The 24,464-nt window shown below is 46.9% G+C and overlaps 1 protein-coding gene across 2 annotated transcripts in view; it reads left to right on the top strand.

Moving 5' to 3' along the window:
* Positions 1 to 1,049: 1,049 nt before the first annotated feature.
* The window catches only part of LOC126473641 (cationic amino acid transporter 4), a 246,156-nt gene continuing 222,741 nt past the window's right edge, over positions 1,050 to 24,464 (top strand). Inside the window, exons 1-2 of one of the 2 annotated variants that reach the window (XM_050100829.1) lie at positions 1,075 to 1,129; positions 21,109 to 21,183. In XM_050100829.1, coding sequence (XP_049956786.1) covers positions 21,173 to 21,183 — 11 coding nt within the window. In that variant the 5' untranslated portion in view covers positions 1,075 to 1,129; positions 21,109 to 21,172. Of the gene's footprint in view, positions 1,130 to 21,108; positions 21,184 to 24,464 lie in introns of both variants that reach the window. The other variant, XM_050100830.1, reaches the window with a different exon arrangement.

Below are 24,464 nucleotides of genomic sequence, written 5' to 3'. Positions count from 1 at the left end.
GACCAACGCGAACAGCAATGTCGCGACACGATAAACCGCAATCGCGATAGGCTACAATCCGACCTTTATCAAAGTCGGAAACGTGATGGTACGCATTTCTCCTCCTTACACGAGGCATCACAACGACGTTTCACCAGGCAACGCCGGTCAACTGCTGTTTGTGTGTGAGAAATCGGTTGGAAACTTTCCTCATGTCAGCACGTTGTAGGTGTCGCCACCGGCGCCAACCTTGTGTGAATGCTCTGAAAAGGTAATCATTTGCATATCACAGCATCTTCTTCCTGTAGGTTAAATTTCGCGTCTGTAGCACGTCATCTTCGTGGTGTAGCAATTTTAGTGGCCAGTAGTGTATAAACAGTAATGGAGATTGTTTTGAATAAAATATTGTTTACCAGTTTCAAACAACAGACGTGTAATTATTGCAACCACAAAAAAAAAAATGGCTCTGATCACTGTGGGACTTAACATCTGAGGTCATCAGTCCCGTAGAACTTAGAACTAGCTAAACCTAAGTAACCTAAGGACATCACACACATTCATGCCCGAGGCAGGATTCGAGTCTGCGACCGTAGCAGTCGCGCGGTTCCGGACTGAAGCGCCTAGAACCACTCGGCCACCGCGGCCGGCTATTGCAACCACATTTCGGTTTCATACTTCTACACCTGGTATTTGGAGAAGGACTGACAGTAAGTGTCATAGTTGCAGTTTGATTTTTCGAGGTGATAATTAAAGCCTTATGAGTACCCCTTGTTATTTTCACTCTAAGGGCTTGGAAAGTCCCATGTTTCCTTGCTTTATGGAATCCAGTGAATAGACGTGCAGAGGCTATTAATGGAGGTACAGATTCTGCCAGGGTGGGGACCGAGGGTTTCGTTGTGGTGCTCAATTTCAGGTTGCGTCAGAGGGACGTGTGGGCGTGTGTCGGGGGCGGGCAGGTGCCGCTGCCGACGGCGTGGGCGTGGGGCCGGCACGGGGCACGGGGCGCGTGCGCGGTGGCCCGGCGGCACCTGTCGTGTCCTCCGGCAGCCGGGCATCATTGATCGCGCCCAGCTGGGAGCACCCGGGCCTGCGCGCTCAGCTCAGTGCCGCCGCCTCTTCCGTAGACGCCGCACGCAGCACCAGCACCCAGGTAAGGCTGCCTTCCCTCGCACCATTTCCCTCCTCGCCGTGCGCATCTTTTCACCACCCGACGCACACTACACACCTCCCTGTCACAACCTAGTGTAATACATAAACAATTCTTCTGATGATTCACGACTCCGAAACGAACTGCGCCATTATCCCGTTGTTCGCGCCACTAATCAATCCCAACCATTTACTGTCCACCTTCCTATATCCTTCGCAATTTTCACATTTAGAAAACGAAACGTCTGAATGACTCCCAAGGAATGCACTCGGCACTCTGAAGTGTCCTCTAAATCGTTACCAGTCGTACCATATGGTTGCTCTCCGAATGTCTCAGACAATGTTTTCGATCACGCCAGCTGTGACAGTTGCAATTTGTTAATCGAAACTCACAGAAAGCATTGTCGCCAGCCGAGGTTCTGTTTGTTATCTGGACTGGCACAATCGTAGAAGTTGTGGCTTTGCGATGAGGACACCTGTTGCGAGCAGCAATGTGGCAGTGGACTCTCTTTAAATTTGTCGATTTAATGTTCTGGACGAGGGAGGGCCTGGGTCGCGACGAATACTCTGTCAGAAACGACACTATTTTCTACGTGACTGATATCGTTATGGGGAATACAACTCGTAATCTTACTACTTTCCTTCCACACACTTGTGTTTATTGTTTTAACTTTTTGCAGTGGTTTTTGAAGCAACTACGTTTCATTGTCAGGGGCTTGAGTACTGTTAATAGTCTCACATACCACCACAAGTATATCCTGTTAACGTATTGTTACATCCTCCCCCTAGTGTGGTAAATAGAGGATGTCTCTCCTATGAGTCACCAGGCGCATTTTCTCTGGTGTTTCGGCAGATATCCGCAATTTCTTTTTTGCAACGTGTGGCAGAAGTCAGCCCAAACAGTTAAAACTTAACACGTATATAATGCGACGCCTAGCGTCGATATAAAGCACCTGTTTGGTTTGCGTTACAAGGAAAATGATTTTCAAAGTAGGATTTTAAGTGCCCATTCGACAGTTTACTACGATATTCCTTTCATCGATGTGTGTTAACAGTGCTAATAAAACACCAAGAATGACCAGTCCTGTAGCAGCGAAGGCACCGCCCTAGACTGCACTGATTGCTACGGCCATGCAGAAGCGCTGCTCAGTCGCTACTGCAGTACTGGCTATTCTTCGTGTTTTACTGTTCCCGTTAATATAAATCGATAAAACGAACAACTCACTAGACTAAGTGGGGATCGCACGTAAACTACCACTTCATAAATCATTTTGTTTGTAATGGGAAACAAACCGACGCTTCCGGTCGACAATGGACGCTGGACATGATGAGCAGGATTTGTTTGGGCTGACTCCAGCTACACGTTGTAGAAACAGTATTGCAGACATCTACCGAAAAACCACAGAAAATGCGCCTGACGACCCATAGGAAAGACACTCGGTATAATACTCTTATAGTTACCACACTTTTGCACACATTAACACTGTGTACATGCGGTAGCATATCACGGAGATAACAGTGATAAAGTGCCTGTAGATGAAAATGCAGTTTCCAGGATGAGAATTTCCACTCTGCAGCGGAATGTGCGCTGTTATGAAACTTCCTGGCAGATTAAAACTGTGTGCCGGACCGAGACTCGAAATCGGGACCTTTGCCTTTCGCGGACAAGTGCTCTACCATCTGTACTACCCTAGCACGACTCACGCCCCGTCCTCACAGCTTCGCTTCTGCCAGTAGAGCACTTCTGATGGAGCACTTGCCCGCGAAAGGCAAAGGTCCCGATTTCGAGTCTCGGTCCGGCACACAGTTTTGATCTGCCAGGAAATTTCGGAAATGCAGTTGCTTCGAAATCGATTTAAAATAAATTAAAACAATGAACACAGCTGAGGGGAAGAAGAGTGGTAAGAGAATAACCTTTGTTCTCTATAACAAAATATTTCACAGCTGACGTCTTTCCAGTGCTAAGGAAACAACAAGACTATTAATATCCTTCTCATATAAATGCAAAATTATTGGTTCATCATCATTGCCGGTATCCATCTGTTAGCCAATATTCGTCCAGTAACTCAGGCTTACTGTTTTCCAGTAATACAGTGGTATGAGCAATAGCCTTTCTTCCGTACAACAAATAGGCAGGCAATCGATGCCCATATGCAATGTGCTGTGCAATGGAATTAAAGGAACCTTTTTTTGGTAATTGTCTCCCATTTCGACACATAAGTTTGAAATTTGGTTCAAGGGGTGCCAACAATCTTCCCCTGTAATGGTACGAAAGCGTGGCGCCTTGCGACGTCACCCTCGGGCCCGACTACCCTTCAGAAAGCAAGGTATCCACATTTTCGATAAAGAAAGGTCAGGCTCAGAAGTTCATTGACTGGTAAATTCGTTTAATAATAATACATTAGCACCTAGTTTCACCACAATGCTGCCAATTGCCGTCGTCACACACCCATCTTCTTTTGAGGCCTCTGCAATGGAGGTCAGATCCGCGACACCCAGCGTTGAAATCACTCGTTTTCTTATGGGTGGCCGAGGAAAACTTGTCATATACATCGCCGCTCAGAATCGACACCAGAAGGCTTCGAGGGGTGGCATGAAGGGTGTCAACGAAACCACCCCCTTTCCTTGGGACGTTTATTCCCATGCATTTCGCAATCAGAAGCTACAGTTCCCAGTGCGGTGAGTAACATGAAGCCGTTATTGACAGCCTCTGACACTACTGAGCCCCTCCGACTTTTCACCCCTTCGGTATGGAGACTGTTGCGCTGCATCTCCACTGAACATAACCACGCCGCTTTGGACTGCAGTGCGACCGCAATTTTTGATCTGGTGTACAGGGTGGAACAATTAAGGACCGTTTTAACCCATTGGACGAAATTCGAACTTGATTAGAAGCAGCGAAGCGTCATTATGTTTTTTCAGTGCCCATGTTTCACGCCTTCCTGCGGTGTGACTATGGAGGGGTACGACTTTGACACATACGAGAATAAAACGGCAAAGGGTCTCTCTGAGACCCTCTACTTTGGCAAAACCTTCGACGGCGAGGTATTTCTAGACGCCTGTAGGCAGGCGACTGGTCTCAGAGGTCTGGCAAGTGATTGCCTACCTGTAGGTGTCTCAGTCTACTTTGCAGGTTCTCTCTTTAAAAGTACGTTTTTAAAATTCTCAATTAATGCCGGTGTATGCCATTGAAGGGGACCTTTGCCATCTTATTCTCACACGTATCAATGTTGTGCCCCTCTGTGATCGTGCTACAGGAGGGTGTGAAACAGGAGCCTGAAAAAGCATAGGAACCCTTTGCTGCTTCGAATCGCGTTCAAATTTCGTCGAATGGTTTTGAACGGTCCCTAATGGTTCCATGCTTTACACAGGAGAAAAATTGCGCTGACGCTGCACTCCAAAAGGGTGTGATCATGTTCAGTGGGGAAGCAGTCGCACAGTCTCCATACAGACAGGTTAAAACGTCCGAGGGTGTCAGCAGTGTCAGAGGCTGTCAAGAACGGCTTCCTGTTGCTCATCGCAGTGCGAACTGTCGTTTTCGACCGCGAAATGTGTGGGAATCAACTTCCCAAGGAAAGGGGTGGCTTCATAGAAGTCCTTCATCCCATCCCCTGAGGCCTCTTCGTGTCGATTATGAGCGGCGACGTAAATGAAATGTTTTCCTCGGCCACCCACAAGAAAACGCGTGACTTAAACGCTGGGTGTCGCGGATCTGACCTCCACTGCAGAGGCCTCAAAAGGAGGGGTGAAATGTCGATAAGAGGGTGTGCGGCGATGGGCATCACCAGCCGTCAACCGTCGTAGTGTCTGGGGCCGCTGCACACAGAGACTGTTTCAGTTAGCGTATGGGAATTGTGGAAACTTCACGTCTGCAATTCAACTTCTTCTCACGCCTGGGCGGTGGGTCCATAAATGACGACCCCAAATAGTTAACAAAAAGGTTCCGGTATTGCATTCTGTTCAGAAAGACCGTGAACTCGTCCATCGCGTATTGCCACAAATCTAAGACTTCCTTTTCGCCGTCGCGGTACATGTAGTGTATCGCCATTCCTTATACCTAACTGTCAGTATTCATTCGAATCATCGGGAAACCGACTACGTCGGGATGAAAGAGGTGCAGGGCACAATCGAAACGAAGGGGCGGCGTAGGAGGTAAGCCAGTATCTGGCGGATCAGTTTCCAGCACTCGCGTGCGGGCCCACAGTTCAGTCTGTGTTAGTCTCTATCGCGCAACGGGGGCACAATGGATCGTCATTTAGGAGAATGGCATGTATCCTTTCATCGGATCGGAAATTTCTCGTTAATGACCACATAATACGTCGACCGCACAGGAAGGGCGCATGGATGGTTCGCCAAACCCGCATCCAGTTGACCGTTGGGTCGCGTCGTACAATGTCGTTGGCCGGATTCCAGCGTTGGAGAACACTATAGCAAATCTTTGCTGTCTGATTCTGTGTCTCCGGTATAACTCCCAACATATAGCTGTGTTCGGGGAAAAACGTCCTAGTATGCAATAGTGAGGCCGATAAATGTCCAACAGGTACTGGTGGGCAGAGCGTGTTTAGGGCCACCTCTGCTATCAGGCCGCCATGAAGACTGTCTGTAGGTAAAAGTCAGAGTCGCCGCATTGAGCGAAGGTACAGCGCCAACGCTCTATGCCTGACGTGAGTCCAACACCTCCTTTCAAATGGTTCAATTGGCTCTGAGCACCATGGGTCTTAACTGCTGAGGTCATCAGTCCCCTAGAGCTTAGAACTACTTAAACCTAACTAACCTAAGGACATCACACATATCCATGCCCGAGGCAGGATTCTAACCTGCGACCGTAACAGTCGCGCGGTTCTAGACTGTAGCGCCTAGAACCGCTCGGCCACTCCGGCCGGCCCAACACCACCTTTATGGAAGGGTAAAGAAAGAGTAACAAAACGGATCTTTAAAACTGCACCAGCGTTCACCACGTGTCCGAACACTGCCTGTATCCTGGAAGCCATCATATCTGTCATCGATAACACGTGGTCTAAGGACAGCGTCTTTGATTCGTAATCGAAACGTCCACGGCCCCGGGTTCGAAATTCTCCACCATTTAAATTCTGATTAATAATCAGCATTGGCGGACGAAGACTCCCGGCATAAGAAGTCACCCTCACTCTGCCAACGGCCCTGACAAAGAGGGCGGAGTAGTGGACAGAGGTTCAGGGCACTCTCTTGCCCTTGGGGTTGGAAACTGCCCCAAAAGGCGGAAGAATCAGCAATGATCAATGGCAAGAGGATGCAGAAAACACTGGAAACCACTGCACTAAACACACATAACGTGTATCCACAGGACATGTGGCCTGAATTGAAAAATTATCATGATGGTCTCTCCACTGGCAAAAGATTTCGGAATATTCCCCCATTCGGATCTCTGGGAGGGGGCTGCAAAGGGGAGGTGACAATGAGAAAAAGCTTGAATAATCAAAGAAAGGATAACGTTCTACGAGTCGGGGCGCGGAATGTCAGAAGCTTGAACGCGGTAGGAAAGCTAGAAAATCTGATAAGGGAAATACAAAGGCTCAATCTAGATATAGTAAGGGTCAGTGAAGTGAAATAGAAAGAAGACAAGGATTTCTGGTCAGATGAGTATAGGGTTATATCAACAGAAGCGAAAATGGTATAACGGGAATAGGATTCGTTATGAATAGGAAGGTAGGGCAGAGAGTGTGTTACTGTGAACAGTTCAGTCATAGGGTTATTCTTATCAGAATTGACAGCAAACCAACACCGACAACGATAGTTCAAGTATACATGTCGACATCGCAAGATGAAGCTAAAGAGATAGAGAAAGTAATAAGGATATTGAAAGGGTAACGCAATATGAAATGGGAGATGAAAATCTAATAGTCATGGCGGACTGGAATGCAATTCTAGGGGAAGGAGTAGAAGAAAATGTTACAGGAGAGTATGGGCTTGGGACAAGGAATGGGAGAGGAGAAAGACTAATTGAGACGGTAATAAATTTCAGCAAGTAATAGCAAATACTCTGTTCAGGAATCACAAGAGGAGGAGGTATACCTGGAAAATGCCGGCAGATACGGGAAGATTTCAGTTATATTACAGCATGGTCAGACAGAGATTTCGAAATCAGATTCTGGATTGTGAGGCGTACCAAGGAGCAGATATAGACTCAGATCACAATGTAGTAGTGATGAACAGTAGGCTGAACTTTACGAGATTAGTCACGAAGAATCAATACGCAAAGAAGTGGGATACGGAAGTACTAAGGAATGACGAAAAACGCTTGAAGTTCTCTAAGCAATAAAGAATAGTCCAGCAGGCAATACAGTTGAATTGACATCTCTAAAATGGGCAATCACAGAAGCTGGAAGGAAAAACATAGGTACAAAGAAGGTAACTGTAAAGAAACCATAGGTAGCAGAAGAAATACTTCGGCTGATCGATGAAAGAGAGAAGTACAAAAATGTTCAGATAAATTCAGGCATACAGAAACATAAGTCACTGAGGAATGAAATAAATAGGAGGTGCAGGGAAGCTAAGACTATATGGCTGCATGAAAATTGTGGAGAAATCGGAAAAGAAATGATTGTCGGAAGGACTGACTCAGCATATAGGAAACTCAAAACAACCTTCGATGAAATTAAAAGCATGTGTGGCAACATTAAGCGCGTAATCGGAATTCCATTGTTATATGCAGAGAAGACCGGATAAGTGGAAAGAGTATCTTGAAGGCCTCTTTGAGAGGGAAGATTTGTCTGATGTGATAGAAGAAAAAGGAGTCGATTTAGAAGAGACAGGGGATGCAGCATTAGAACCAGAATTTAAGACAGCTTTGGAGGACTTAAGATCAAATAAAGCAGAAAGGATCCATAACTTTACATCAGAATTTCTAAAATCATTAGGGGAAGTGACAACGAAACGACTATTCACGTTAGTGTGTAGAATGTATGAGTCTGGCAATATACCGTCTGACTTTCGGAAAAGCATCATCCACACAATTCCGAAAACTGCAAGAGCTGACAAGTGCGAGAATTATCGCACAATCGGCTTAACAGTTCATGCATCCAAAAAGTTGCTGACGAGAATAATATACAGAAGAATGGAAAAGCAAATGAGGATGGGTTAGATGACAATTAGTTTGGCGTTAGGAGAGGTAAAGGCATCAGAGAGGGAATTCTGACGTTGCGGTTGATGATGGAAACAAGACTAAAGAAAAATCAAGACACGTTCATAGAATTTGTGGACGTAGAAAAAGCGTTCGACAATGTAAAATGGTTCAAGATGTTCGAAATTCTGAGAAAAATAGGTGTAAACTATACGGAGAGGCGGGTAATTTACAATATAGGCAAGAACCATGAGGGAATAATAAGAGTGAACGACCAAGAACGAAATGCTAGGATCAAAAAGTTCGTGAGACAGGGATGTAGTCTTTCGCCCCTACTGTTCAATTTGTTCATCGAAGAAGCAATGATGGAAAATAAAGAAAAGTTCAGGAGTGAAATTAAAATTCAAGGTGAAAGGGTATCAATGATACGATTCGCTGATGACATTGCTATCCTAAGTGAAGATGAAGAAGAATTTCATGATCTGCTGAACGGAATGGACAGTCTAATGAGTACAGGAGATGTATTAAGAGTAAACAGAAGAAAGACGAAAGTAATGAGAAGTAGCAGAAATGAGAACAGCGAGAAACTTAACATCAGGATTGATGGTCACGAGGTAGACGAAGTTAAAGAATTCTGATACCTAGGCAGCAAAATGACCCATGACGGACGGAGTAAGGAGGACATCGAAAGCAGACTAGCACTGGCAAAAATGGGATTCCTGGGTAAGAGAAGTCCGCGAGTATCAAACATAGGCCTTAATTTGAGGAAGTAATTTCTGATAATATGCGTTTGGAGCACAGTATTGCATGGTAGTGAAACATGAGAAACTGTGGGAAAACCGGAACAGAAGAGAATCAAAGCATTTGAGATGTGGCGCTAGAGACGAATGTTGAAAATTAGGTGGACTGATAAGGTAAGGAATGAGGAGATTCTGTGCAGAATCGGAGAGGAGAGGACTATGTAGAAAACACAAGGAGAAGGGACAAGATGACAGGACATCTGTTAAGACATCAGAGACTTCCATGGTACTAGAGGGAGCTGTAGAGAACAAAAACCTGGAGGAAGACAGAGATTGGAATACATCCAGCAGGTAATTGAGGACGTAGGTTGCAAGTGCTACTCTGAGATAAAGAGGTTGGCACAGAGGAGAAATTCGTGGCGGGTGGCATCAAACCAGTCAAAAGCCTGATGCCTCAAAAAAAAAAAAGAAAAAGGTCGAGAGGCCATGTACACATTGACATACTGAGCTCGTTGCAAAATGTCCAACGATGTAAGTTTGTTGAGGCGAGCCTATGTGCGGAGTCGTCGCAAGACCTTACGATATCTAAAGGCCGTCGTACGTTGTATTTGGCGATGGAACGATATCCCCAAACATTTGAGCATTGGGAGCTTGTCAGGGGTACATACAGTTCTGCAGGCATGCCACGTCCCACCTCCATGTAGCATAATTTCCGTAGGTTGAACACACTGCCTGCCACCGCCCCATACTGTTGGAGTCAGGAAAGCGCCGTTCATATTTCGTCACCAGTCCGTGCTAAGAACATCACGTCATAGGCGTACACGCCACATCGAAAGGTCATGGAGTGGAGCCTAAGAGCTTCCAAGCGTCTCTGCAGTTCGTGAAGAGCTGGTTCGAGGGCAATGGCGAATAATATAGCAGAAAGTTTAAACACATTAGTGTTTCCTCCGGAGCAGTTTCGACCAGTGTGAATGGCCACCACGTCCGGAGATGTGAGCCTCTCATGGAGGATGAGTGTCAACAATTTGTAGTCATTGTTTAGCATTGTCATTGGTTGAAACTCAAGTGGGTGCCAACCTCCATCAGGCTTGGGCACCAGAATCAAGAGGCCATCAGTGAATTCAGATGACACTTGAAAATCGGGATTCAGGAGTTCTCTGTACATTCTGACCCACATTGGGTCCATAGGATAAAAAAAACCTTTCGTAAAATTTAAGAGGGAGTACGTCAGGGCTGCCGTTTTGTTGGGAGCACAACGCAACATAGCCTCTCGTAGTTCTTCCAAAGTCACCTCCGACAAGAGTGTAGCATCATAGAGTGGCTTCCGAGAGACGGGTTGGTCGGATAGGTCTTCCTTGACTGCTACTTCCATGTTGAACTCTCGCTCGCAGAGAATTGTGTATGACTGCTCGCAGATAATTGTATATGACTGTGTGAACGCTCGGACGATGTCCATTTGCATCTCAGCTCGTCGTCCATCCTCCGTCTCGACCTGCGTAATTTGCTCCCTATTGTGTCTTCTCCTGTCTTGAATGATATGGTGGAGGAAAGGTCATTCTCCATTAACATCATCGATTGTTCTCTCCCACACCCGCACATTAGCGAGACGTACCGCGGTGATACGTAGCAGCTGTGCCTTAACGTGGTGTTCTGCCAACTGTCGTTGCGGCGACGGCAATTGCACAGCCAATTTGCGGAGCGTAGTGTAGTAGAATTCAGTGGTCGCGGTATACCAGCGCCCTCTATCTCGTCCATAGCTGGCTAATGTTTGGCACAAGGCGGATTTGACACAGCCTAACCACCACTGAAGTGTGGAACTGTAGGCGGGTAATCGCCGTTGGCATCTGCTCCAAGTGGACTCAATTTCGCGTCTGCAGTTTACCTCAGCAAGAAGGGCCACATTGAGGTGTCATGGACCTCTACTCCGTCGGACGCGTTGGCGGGGGCGGGGGAGGGTGAGGGTACACGCACACGATAGGTTGTCCGTGAATACTGCCGGCCACATCTCAGTGTCGACAGCTGCCGACCGCAGACCGCGTGTAACGTAAACTCGATCTAAACGGCTCTCCACGTTGTATGACCCGTGTGTCTGACAAAGTCAAGTCCTTCACAAGCGCCTGAAGTGCTAGGCAGGTGGTATAGTGCGGCATCTGATCGGATGGTCTGAGCACACAACTGAAATCTCCACCTGCTGCCAAGTAGTCGACATTGCCCTGGAAGAGCAGTCTTGTCTTCGTCATAAAACGTGCTGCGTTCTCTCCTTCTGTCGGTGCCGGAAGGAGCACACAGGTTCACCAGACGAACTGTATCAACCGTGAGTGCAACCCCTCAGGGCGACGGTAAATAGGATACATCAACTGTCATAATCCCTTCCCTGAGAAGAATAGCCGTATCTCCTCCGCCCACATCTGAAAGCATAGCGTAGGCGTCATATCCGTAGGTATCGATACAGAGTCCTGATCGGACTTCTTGAAGGAAAATAACATCCAGATCCGCAGCTCGTAATGTACGTAAAGTATCTTGCAGCATTCAGGTGTTGAGAACAGAAGTAACGACGCTGATATTGATAGTGGTGAGGCGGTATGCCTGTTCCACCAAGTCGCGAGGGCTGTCCTTGCTATTACAGGTGGGCAGGAGCCGCGGTGTGGAGCGTCTTTAGGGCGAAGAAATAGGAAGCAGCGTGTGTAGGTCATGCCGGCCTAGGCTTCGGTAGCCGTCAACGTAGACGTTACCAACGGCATCGGTGTATCGTCATGGTCCTGAAACGCAACCTGCACCTCCATATCCTGCGGCCAGTCCCCCAGGGAGGTCATTAACACTGGGTCTCGAGAGGAAGATGTATCGTGGGTGCATCCCTGGAGGCGGGGATTCGGTGAATTCCGGCATCCCCATAACGCTCGGTCCCGCCGGTAGGGAGGGGGGGGGCGGGGGGGGGGGGGGAGGGAGGGAATCATCGAGCCATGTGTTGCGTTAGGATCGGCAGAGTCGGATCGTCGGTACCTTGGGCCGTTCTTCTGCCTCGGTCGTTATGAACCATTTCTTATGGCGCTTCGGCGATTTCTGTTTACGCTGTCTCGCCTCTGTGTACAGCACAGGGCAGGTGGTGGACGCGCCATCCTGTTCTTCAACTTCCATCGCAACGTCGTCTTGTCGTTGTAGCGGTGAGACTGGGCCCGACAAGAGGGCAACAGAAGCATCGATGCTAGAAGACGGTGGGGGCTCCTCAGGAACCGTCGCAGGGGCCTCCAAGGCTTGAACCAATATAGAAGGGTCGTCTTAGACAGTTGGCGTCTTCCGTCTCGCCGCCGCAACATACGTAATCGTCAAAGAGGTCGCTCTCGACGGTCGAATCTGGTCGTCTGAGGGCGTCTTCACGAGGCGGCGTTGCAGGTATTCCGTACGTACGTGGCCTACCTGTCCACATCCAGAGCAGGTCCTCGGCTGACCGTCGTAAATAATTATCGCCCGGCAACCAGCGATCGTGAGATACGTAAGTATAAAGCGCTGCAATTCAATACCGATCTGTCACTCCCCGTTAAGAACAGCGTAAGTTTGGAAGATCTTATATTTTCCGGCCGTATGGCCAAGGTCTTTGCCATATGGTCAAGAGTAAGGATGACCAAATCCGCTGGAACTTCAAATGGTAGCTCAAACACCCGCACATTTTGCATTCCCAGTCCAGTACGTTCAAGTGTTACCACGCCCACGTTTCCGTCAGAGTGGCAGAATCTGTAACCTCCCGCTGAGCGTCTGAGAAGTTTGTCGCAGACCTCATCGTCAGTGAACTTAACCATATACACTCCTGGAAATTGAAATAAGAACACCGTGAATTCATTGTTCCAGGAAGGGGAAACTTTATTGACACATTCCTGGGGTCAGATACATCACGTGATCACACTGACAGAACCACAGGCACATAGACACAGGCAACAGAGCATGCACAATGTCGGCACTAGTACAGTGTATATCCACCTTTCGCAGCAATGCAGGCTGCTATTCTCCCATGGAGACGATCGTAGAGATGCTGGATGTAGGCCTGTGGAACGGCTTGCCATGCCATTTCCACCTGGCGCCTCAGTTGGACCAGCGTTCGTGCTGGACGTGCAGACCGCGTGAGACGACGCTTCATCCAGTCCCAAACATGCTCAATGGGGGGACAGATCCGGAGATCTTGCTGGCCAGGGTAGTTGACTTACACCTTCTAGAGCACGTTGGGTGGCACGGGATACATGCGGACGTGCATTGTCCTGTTGGAACAGCAAGTTCCCTTGCCGGTCTAGGAATGGTAGAACGATGGGTTCGATGACGGTTTGGATGTACCGTGCACTATTCAGTGTCCCCTCGACGATCACCAGTGGTGTACGGCCAGTGTAGGAGATCGCTCCCCACACCATGATGCCGGGTGTTGGCCCTGTGTGCCTCGGTCGTATGCAGTCCTGATTGTGGCGCTCACCTGCACGGCGCCAAACACGCATACGACCATCATTGGCACCAAGGCAGAAGCGACTCTCATCGCTGAAGACGACACGTCTCCATTCGTCCCTCCATTCACACCTGTCGCGACACCACTGGAGGCGGGCTGCACGATGTTGGGGCGTGAGCGGAAGACGGCCTAACGGTGTGCGGAACCGTAGCCCAGCTTCATGGAGACGGTTGCGAATGGTCCTCGCCGATACCCCAGGAGCAACAGTGTCCCTAATTTGCTGGGAAGTGGCGGTGCGGTCCCCTACGGCACTGCGTAGGATCCTACGGTCTTGGCGTGCATCCGTGTGTCGCTGCGGTCCGGTCCCAGGTCGACGGGCACGTGCACCTTCCGCCGACCACTGGCGACAACATCGATGTACTGTGGAGACCTCACGCCCCACGTGTTGAGCAATTCGGCGGTACGTCCACCCGGCCTCCCGCATGCCCACTATACGCCCTCGCTCAAAGTCCGTCAACTGCATATACGGTTCACGTCCACGCTGTCGCGGCATGCTACCAGTGTTAAAGACTGCGATGGAGCTCCGTATGCCACGGCAAACTGGCTGACACTGACGGCGGCGGTGCACAAATGCTGCGCAGCTAGCGCCATTCGACGGCCAACACCGCGGTTCCTGGTGTGTCCGCTGTGCCGTGCGTGTGATCATTGCTTGTACAGCCCTCTCGCAGTGTCCGGAGCAAGTATGGTGAGTCTGACACACCGGTGTCAATGTGTTCTTTTTTCCATTTCCAGGAGTGTACAACGCTGGAGATAATAGACAAGTGGATTCCCAGCAGCTCTTTCGGTCGTAGGCCTTGGATCTAGAGTACGTTGTGTCAAACTGCAGCTTGATAAACGCTTTCCGATTCGAAAGAGCCATGGGATGTCACGACCGTTACTATAACACTCAACACTAGCGCGGTGGCGCGGTGAACAACAGGCCCGGAAGTGAGACACGGAATAGCCGGGACGTACCGCACCGCTCCACAGCCTAAGGCCGACTGCCGACTGAGCTATCCAAACAAAACTCACGACCCCCTCCTCACAGCTTTACCTTCCAAACTTCACAGAAGCTCTCCTGCGCATTTGCAAGACTAGCGCTCCTGCTAGAAAGGATACTGTGGGGACATGGTTTTCGCAGAATATCTTCTGTGAATTTTGGAATGTAGGAGACGAGATACTGGCGGAAGTAAAGCTCTAAGGAGGGGTCGTCAGTCGTGCTCAGGTAGCTCAGTCGTTAGAACAATTACCGACAGAAGACACTGGTCCCGAGTTCGAGTCTCGATCCGGTATACGGTTTTAATCTATCATGAAGTTTCAAATGGCTCTGAGCACTATGGGACTCAACTTCTGAGGTCATTAGTCCCCTAGAACTTAGAACTAGTTAAACCTAACTAACCTAAGGACATCACAAACATCCATGCCCGAGGCAGGATTCGAACCTGCGACCGTAGCGGTCTTGCGGTTCCAGACTGCAGCGCCTTTAACCGCACGGCCACTTCGGCCGGCATGAAGTTTCATATCAGCGCACTTTCCGCTACACAGTGAAAATTTCACTCAGGAAACCTTCTCGCTCTAGTCTTGCTAAGTTCGCAGGAGTTCTCTGGAGTCTGGAAGGTAGGAGACGAGGTACTGGCGGAAGTAAAGCAGTGAGGACGGATAGTGAGTCGACTGGCTTTAGCAGCCGATCAGTGCGGAAGTCTCGTATTACCGCCAACGGAGAGCGCTTGCTAATTTTGTTCACTTACGGCGGTCGTTACTTGCGCGCCGTCCAGTACTCCAGAGCAATGACGAATAGATTCCGTAAATCAATATCCCATTTCACGTGCTGCAATGACAATGCAAGACCAAAGACGCTCGACGTAGAGCGCATTCTGCGTGATGTAGTCAAAATCCCGGCGAACGACGTAGTGGACATCCACTTAGCAATACTGCACAGCACAGCCTATGTAAAAATCATCTCTGTAGCGACTTGTAAGATCCTTCGGAACACGCAACCGGTGACGGTCGACCGTGCAGGATTAGGCACGTGGACAATTCAGGTCTTTGAACTGCCTTTCGAACTCCCAGAGGCCGACGTCGTGGACGCCTTGCGTCCTTATGGCACTGTTCGCGGCCATGTATCCGAACGGTGGATACTATTTCGAACATACCCGGTCCTCAAAGACGTCCGCCAGATAACCATAGGCTTCCATTAAGATGTGCTATCCAACCTCCACAAACGCGGCTGCCACGCGGTCGTAACTTATGGCGACCAGTTCTGGACTTACTCAGGATCTGGCGAGGAAGGGCGAGCTCGAACAGAATGTCTCCAGTGTCACATTACACAACTGCGAGCCTCTGATGTGATAACCGCATGACATCTGATGTCCCTTCCAATCTCCTACGCAATGGCTTTCGTTGTTCCTGGAACTTCGCACCACTGCCTGGATCCTGTATCAGAGCCATTATCGGACACCACTGTCACAGCCATTGCACAACCTCCTCAGCAACAAACGGCACTATCGACACCACCGGCACCACTGCCTGAGGAAGCCTGTTACCTCTCCGATGACACGATGAAGTTTACATCCACGATAGTACAGGTGACAGCTTTGTGCCGGAACGACGCGAGTCATTCCCGTCTTCCGACGTTGAAGGCCGGTCATGGAGGCAGCAGTCACCCAAGCCTGTAGACGTAGATTTCGCACAGTCTCAGATGCCTCTCCTCTCGATGACACCGCGCTTGCAGTGCCCATGCAGGACGACCGCGAGTTGACTGCAGTCGAGAACAGCAAAGTAACCCAACTCCGACGAACAGCCCCAAGTCCTTACAGCAAGTCAAAGGATTGTAGAACGGAGAATGCGTCTGTCCCTTTTGCCGCTTCTTCATCAGTCAAGCACCCCATATCGCAGGAGCGAACCGACGATTTACCGGGACTCCACAGTTCCGCGTGGAGTGATGACATCGAAATTGATTCTGACCCCCAGTTGGCGGTGGGACCTCAAGTAGCCACGACTTAAACAAATCTGGGCTGCAATTTTGCTGGCTGGACGGGATAATCAGTGACCTCCTTGTTCACCCTCGATTACCTACAAAGTAATACCAAATCTCACCTTAATTGCCGATATCATACAGGATTGCAACGATCAATACCAACGACATCAGTTCGCCCTCGAAGTTATCTCTGTAACAAGACATGATCTGGGCATCTGACGTTGACATTGAATTCTTACAAGAAGCACAACTGGCTGCTCCGTCCCGCATTGCCGGATACATACCTTACACCTCTGCCAGTGACCCCCTTGGCAAAGGCGTGGTTGCATATGTTCATAAAGGAACCTCCATTATCGATCTCAACATTCTCCCAACAGCACGAAGCATGGTCTTCACCACCATGGGCACGCATATCATCAACATCTATGCATCATCTGGTTCCAGCCACCACCAGCAGGGAGCCACATTCTACTCCAAAGATATTGCCCTGTTGTTCTTAGGGCATTATGATAGTTGCATATGTGGAGGCGACTTCAGCTATGTATTACAACAGAAAGATCAAGGGCCTCAGTTTAATACTTCCGATTGATCGTCAGAGACCTCCAGCTCAGCGACACATGTGAAGAGAAGGCAATACCCACGGCCCCACACATCAAACGAGCCATTAGAAAAGTCGACTTAATAGGGTTTACGTCTCTTGGAAATTAGCACCTGATATCCAAGACGCTGAGCTGTGGACGCTGCTTTCTCTGACCACAGTGCATACATCTGCACGATTCTCCTCAAATCGCAACCAGTATGGTGTAGTCGTACACCGCGGAAATTACACATCTCCAGGAAGCCGAATGGAAAAGCGTGTGAAGTGGTGTACTAACTGGCCATCAAAATGGAAGCAGACAGATTGACACTAACAGAAAAAAGCCGTCCATACTGCCGCAGTAAGTAAAAAACTAAATTTTGCATCCACATCGACAGATAAACAATACTCGTGGCGATACATTAAAGCACGTTCCATCTTCTTATCACAGAGCCAGCACCCAGCATTACGCTAGAAATAGTGATGTAACTACCGCGCGGGATTAGCCGAGCGGTCTTAGCGCTGCAGTCATGGACTGTGCGGCTGGTCCCGGCGAAGGTTCGAGTCCTCCCTCGGGCATGGGTGTGTGTGTTTGTTCTTAGGATAATTTAGGTTAAGTAGTGTATAAGCTTAGGGACTGATGACCTTAGCAGTTACGTCCCATAAGATTTCACACATATTAAAAAAACGATGTAACTTCCAGAAAACATTCTGAAGATGAACCTGAAAAGGTTAGAAAACCGGTTCATGGAATAATAAATAACTATTCAAAACAGTGAATGGCTGCAGTTTTATGTACTTACATTCTTCTGCTATCGTTGTACGGATGCGAAAGGTGGACTCTTTAACTTCTGAACAACAAAGACGAAGTGAAACGAAGTTTCTCCGCTATACAGCGGCATAATTGTATCTAGATCGTAAGAGAAACATTGGTATTAGACAGGAATTAAATGTGCAGTCAGTTACGGACCTTGTAAAGAAATACATAAAAATCGGAGGGATAACGTTACGTGTGTGGAAGACAATAGGATCAAAAAGATTGCTTTGTAAAACAGGGTATTTCAAACCTCGACGGCAACACTAGAGGAATTGATTCCTCAAATAACAAGGAAAAAATGCTATGTCAACATGGGTTCGGAAATGAATCATTACAGACTTATTCGACCGTCAGTTCCTAGAAACTGCACTGCATGTCTGTAACGCCAGCTGGTGCCCACTGGCTACGAATCAGAGGAAACGATAAAATTCACCTTCTGCCTGAATACAGGTCTCCGTTAGTCGCGTCATTGAATTCCAAACACGAGTGAAAATGCCTGGTGTATTTCGTACTGTCTGCAAGGCCGCTACAGTGCGTGAATGGAGAGTAGGTTCGTCCACAACAGCAGCTGAATACACGAGAGACTTTACATATCACCACAGGTGGAAGTCCAGGAGACTTAAGTCAAGTGAACGGGGTGACCAAGCAGTCGGTCCACCGCTGCCTATCCAGCACTAAGTAAAACGTGCGTTCAGGTGCCTCGGGGCAGACACCGAAATGTGCGGGAACACCATCGTACATGACATACAGTTATTGACGAGATGCAAGTAGCTGTCCTGTAAGTACTCAGGCAATGCAGTACACAAGAAATCTGTGAAGACTGCCCAGTAAGTCTCCCTGGAAGGACGTAGGGTTCAAACGAGCAATCGTCAACAATGGTTGCTCACATGTTAATGAAGAACCTCTTTTGGTGAGACGATTGGATACTTGAGAGCTGCATAGGGATTTTTATCCGCCCATATGTGCTGGTTATGAAATATGTATAACAAAAGACATAAAAATAAGAGACATTCAATCCAAAATTAAAGTTATCACAACCATAGAACCATTTAAATTAAAAAGTTTCTTGTGAATATCGCTTCATCTATGAATAAAACAACAGCCGCGAAATTGGGTATTAGAACACATTGCAGCAGGAACCACTGATAAAACGTTACTCTTTGAGGTTAATCCGCAGGAGACAAGGCTTGTACACGCTGCAAATGGTATGGATACAGGACGTTTTCACGTAAACGTCTCCAGATGTGATGTTCGGCATATTCCTCTGCAAGTCTGACCGCCTTATGCTGATTCCAGGAGTTTCCCCCAAAGCGTTGAGTAGGCTTCCTCACCCTGTGCTCCCTCACCTCTGCCTCTGGTTCCGGGTTCGATTCCTGGACGAATTGGAGATTTTCTCTGCACAGGTACTGGCTGTTTGTGTTGTCCTCATCATTTCATCACCATCATCATCATCATCATCATCATCATTCGTGACGGTGGCTAGACTGGACTGTGCAAAAAACTGGACTGTGTAAAATTTCGGACTTTGTACGGGTGCTGATGACCGCGCAGTTGAGCGCCCCAGAATCGAACACTGTCATCATTATCATCATCATCCTGTGCTGTTGTACGTCTTGGCCGCCGACTACCCCCCCCCCCTTCCCACCCCCCATCCCCTGCCTGGCAGATGGCGGACGTTTGGAAGTGTCGCATTCACAGAGGCAACGATGAATTCCTTCAAATATCTTTGTGTCTGGAAATCTTTCTAAAGGGTGGCGTTCCTGGTACAAGCGACGTGCCTTCCATGCATTGCCATCCACAAAACCGTACATGTAATGCATGATCGCGAGCTCTTTGTCGGTGTACGTTTCTGCAGTGCAAACCACAGGCACAGGCTGTTCCTAACCAACCCTACACAATTTTGCTGATGGCTACGGATACATCTAACGTTCCTCGTGCTTACGAGTTACTTCAGAGCAAATACACACCACTATTACTAACTACGGATATGCTGACAGCTACGTATTTAACTGGCGAACACTGTACTTCCTCTGCGCATGCTGCAGATATTCAGACCCATATCACACTGATTAATGATTTGATCCTTATGTAAAATTTGTAACCGGCGTCGTACCTATTTCTCCTGCAAACAGTACTTTTCAGCATACACTAGGTAACAGTAACATACTCTAATAACTCGGTAATTATGCTTTTCCAGGCCCATGTGGATGATATAGCCTTTTTTTTTTCTTCTTGTTATATGAGGAATCCATTCGTGAAGTTTTTCCGTCGTGTTTTAAAATACCCTGTACAATTCTAGTAACCCTCTAAGAAATGGTATGTACAATTCTGAGGCGTAACGTCCAGTCCGTGTCGTCGGTGACGAACAAAAATGTTTATAAAATTTCTTTTTGTCACCTTAAAAATGGTACAGCACTGATTTTTTGATAAACTCTTTACATTTCCTTTTAAATTCGTTTCCTGCTTATTTACATTCAATAGCTATGAGTACACCATAACCGTAGAGAATGAAGCATCGTCAACACCGAGCTGCTGAAGAAGGCCGGAGGACAGCATCAGCGTGACCTTATCAAGGGAACAACCTCCATGTAAATGGAGATGGGTATTGGGTTACCTTGAATCCCTGTTGCCCAGTAATTGTCATTTCTTCTTCTTCTTTTCCCCTTCCGTTTTGGTCAATTAAGAACCACATGACAATTTCAGTTCCTTCTCACTTGTTCTTTTCTTTTCCTCCTTCAGTATTCTTTAATCTTTTCAGCATGTCTCTTTTTATTCTTTCTTCAGACCCTTTCACTCCAGTCCTCTTACTGCTTTTGCCTTATGATTCATCTAAATTTAACACTTTTCTTCTGAAAATATCTTTCCTGCTGTGTCTTCCGCTTTTATGTTGTGTATTTCGAAATCTTTAACTTCTATGATCCTGCTTGTCATTATTTGTTCCCAGAGCTTTGTCAGCGTGTTGTCATTCATCCTATATAAATGTAAAAAAAAACATCAATCTTCTTTTACTTGTTGCTTCCGTTATTTTTTTCTACACTTTGATGTATCTCATAACTGCTTCTTAGTTTCCAGACTTCTGTGTTCCTTATTGGACCAATAACTTTGCTCGTGCTTCTTCTCTCTAATATTTCTTGTTTGTCTAAGTTAAAATACTTCAGTGCCACGCATTCCTATGTGTATTGGCATGCTGGTTTCACTACCATGTTGTAATGTCTCCTGGAGACCTAAAGTTTTTGACCTTTCTATTTGACCAATGACTGTAAAACCTTTGTTACATTTTATATATTGGCGATAAATTTGCTTTTTTTCAGAGATTATTCAACGTGGTCTACTGACTATCTGTTCTAAGAGATTGACTTGCACTTCTGAATCCTCATGATTTATAGGTAATACAGAAAAAGTCATTCTGAATGTCAGATAGTTTGCTTCAATATTCTCTTTCTTTCTTCCAAGTTTTACTGATAATACTTGATGTTCCTTTAATTTCTTGATATTTTTCATAGCTTTAACTGCTTTTTTAATGCCTTCAGTATTTGGTGTCATATCTCCTTTATTCTCACAAAGTCTGAAAATTCTAATTTATAACTTGAGTCATGGCAGTATAACGGTTTATGAAAATATTTTGAAAGTAATGAAAATATTTTGCAAGTAATTCACAATTTTCCGTATTTTTTATGGCAGTGTTACCTCTTTCTGCGACTGCCTTTTGAAGCAAATTCTTAGTGACTGCAAGGCCTTTAATTTGTTACATTACCCGAATTTTCTGTCAGTTCTTGGAAGAACAGGACAAAAAATATTAAATAGGAAACACTATCCTAATGTTCTGCAAAAATAATTGTGCAAAGTGCTGCATTATTTTTGTGAAATTTTTTTGCGTCTCATCAAGTTGTCATTTTTCAGACAATGTTTTGATTCTCTGTGTTATTCTAAATGTTTCTTTTCGTTGTTGAAATGCTCGTAGTTTTCAATGTTTCTCGACCTATTCCATTTTTCTATTTCTATGATTTTCTTTTTGTTTCTGCCTAATCGAAGTGTAGAGTTTTCTGTAGTACTGATTTTCCTTGTATGTGCCAGATGATATAATACTGTTCTACTTTTTTTTTCTTTGGTATTTGTGGGTTCGAGTCACCTAACTGTGTGATTTTAGATTTTTCGGTTCGCACAGGATCTCAGAATAATTCTTTTTTTCTCGATTCTTCCTACTGCCTTTATTTATTGGTGCATGACACTTAAGGAATGTGCATGCCTTTCTTTTCTTTTTTCATTTAACTGTGAGAAGAGATCTAGTTTAAGATCTAGTTTAAGTTATGTTATACTGTCTATTATCTCTTCGTGAAAGTTAAGAGCCTTACCTAATAACGCCATTCCTTTCATAATATGATACTGGTTTATCTTAAATAATTCTGTAATTTTGAGTATGCCGTAAGTTTTCTTCTATGAATCTTATTTCTTATATTGCTAAAATCAGGATTTCATTATTAAGCAAAAGTATTAGCTTCTTTTGTTTGTCAGTCTTTAGCAAATAATTTACGTTTAAAATTCCTTTTTATATTTAAATCTCGAGTGATTCCGAGGGTATTCCGACTCACCCTGAGTACACATATCAGGAATTATTTTTGTTTTTTACTTATCTGTTTTTAAGAGGTGTTCAACTGCACAAATAGTTCAATCCACGTTACTCACAACATATTCAGAGAAGAAATTGTTTTCTTTTACTGAGAGAACGCTACGTGCAATAAAAATAGACCGCCTCGGCTGGGACAGAAGTATGCTGAGATCTGACATCAGACAGAACACGGTCAAGTTCTTCGGTATCATCAAATAGTTTGTTTCCATCAGTTACAGGTAAGTGTTCGACAACCTTGCGGTCAGTGGATTGTGTTATATGTAGCTAAGTGTTGGAAGAACCTACACTCTAAGAAAGAAAGAAAAAGAAAAACCGCACCGCGAAGGAATTATCCGAATGGGGCGGAAATCGGTACAAATCTGTCGAATTGGCGCGTTGGATCGTCAAAATACCGAGATGGTGATTGAAGGGTCGTGCCCGTAATGTTTCAAATGTTTTCAATTGGGGAGAGATCACGCGACCTTGTTGGCCAAGGTAGAGTTTGGCAAGGACTCAGACAAACAGTAGAAACTTTCGCCTTGTGCGGGCGTGCTTAACCTTGCCGAAATGTAAGCCCAATATAGCTTGCCATGAAGGGCAACAAAACGGGGTGACGACGTACCGTTGTGCTATAAGGGTGACGCGGATGACAACTGAAAGGACCCTGCTGTGAAAATAAATGGCACACCAGAACGTCACACTTGGTTGTCGGACGCTACGGCGGGCTACAGTCAGGTTGATACTCCACTGCTGTCTGGGGCGTCCCCAGACGCGTCTTCGGCCGAGAATCTCGTTGGAGTCCAACTGTCGTCAGTGATGAGCCACGCTTCTAATTGACCCCGACGACCAGTGAAGGCGGGTCTGGAGACGTCCTGGGCACCGGCGGGATACCAACTTGACTCGCCCGCCGTACGGCCCGACAACTACGTGTGATGTTCTGGGGTGCCATTTCTTTTCATAGTAGGATGCTTTTGGTTGTCTTCGGCTTAGAATCTCATTGACTGGGGTAGAATTGTCTTCAGTGATGAGTCCTGCTTCGAACTGAATTCCGATGACCAGCGAAGACGTGTGTGGAGATTTCCTGCACAAATACTCGCCCTCTCTACGTCCTGACAACCATGAGTGATGCATGGTCTGGGGTGCCATTTTGTTTCATAACAGGACACCTTTCGTTATTGTCCGCGGTGTACCTACAACACAGCGGTACGTCAGTGATATTCTACGCCCCGTTTTGTTGCCCTTCATGGAAAACCATAGTGGGTCTACATTTCAGCATGATAATGCTCACCCACACACGGCGAGAATGTCTACGGCTTGTCAAAGCCTACTGTGACCAGAAGGGTCACCCGAACTCTCCTCAATTAGGGGCGTTGGGGGCGCTATGGTCAGGGCCCTCGAACCTGCTTGGGCTTTTGAGGATCTAAGGTGCCTGACACAACTATACTTCAGAAGTGCATCCAACAACTGTCAATCAATGCCAAGCTAAATGGCTGCTTGCATTGGGGCCAGAGCTGAGCAGTCACGCTACGGAGTTGCTAATCCGATCTCTCCTCAATTAGTGGCGTTATGGGTGCTATGGACAGGTCCCTCGAACCTGCTTGAGCTTTTGAGGATTTAAGGCGCTGCAGAATTTGGCACGAGTATACTTCAGGAGGATTGGGAGTCTGTGGCGCTATGGTCAGGGCCCTCAAACCTGCTTGGGCTTTTGAGGATCTAAAGTGCCTGGCACGACTATACTCCAGGAGGGCATCCAACGACTGTCAATCAATGCCAAGCTGAATGGCTGCTTGCATTGGGATCAGGGCTGTACATTAACGTCATGGAGTTGCTAAATTTGAGATGTTATTTCTCTTGAATGAATTATCCACTTTGTCTGAAAATTTTATTTGTCTGAGGGTTTTGTTGCTAATCCGATCTCTCCTCAACTAGTGGCGTTAGGGGTGCTATGGACAGGGCCCTCGAACCTGCTTGAGCTTTTGAGGATTTAAGGTGCCGCAGAATTTGGCACGAGTATGCTTCAGGTGGTTTGGGAGTCTTAGGGGCGCTATGGTCAGGGCCCTC

The sequence above is a fragment of the Schistocerca serialis genome, chromosome 4 (assembly GCF_023864345.2).
Source record: "Schistocerca serialis cubense isolate TAMUIC-IGC-003099 chromosome 4, iqSchSeri2.2, whole genome shotgun sequence".
Taxonomy (NCBI): Eukaryota; Metazoa; Arthropoda; class Insecta; order Orthoptera; family Acrididae; genus Schistocerca; species Schistocerca serialis.
Note: the sequence above shows the minus strand (reverse complement) of the source record. Positions and strands in the feature narration are given on the sequence as shown.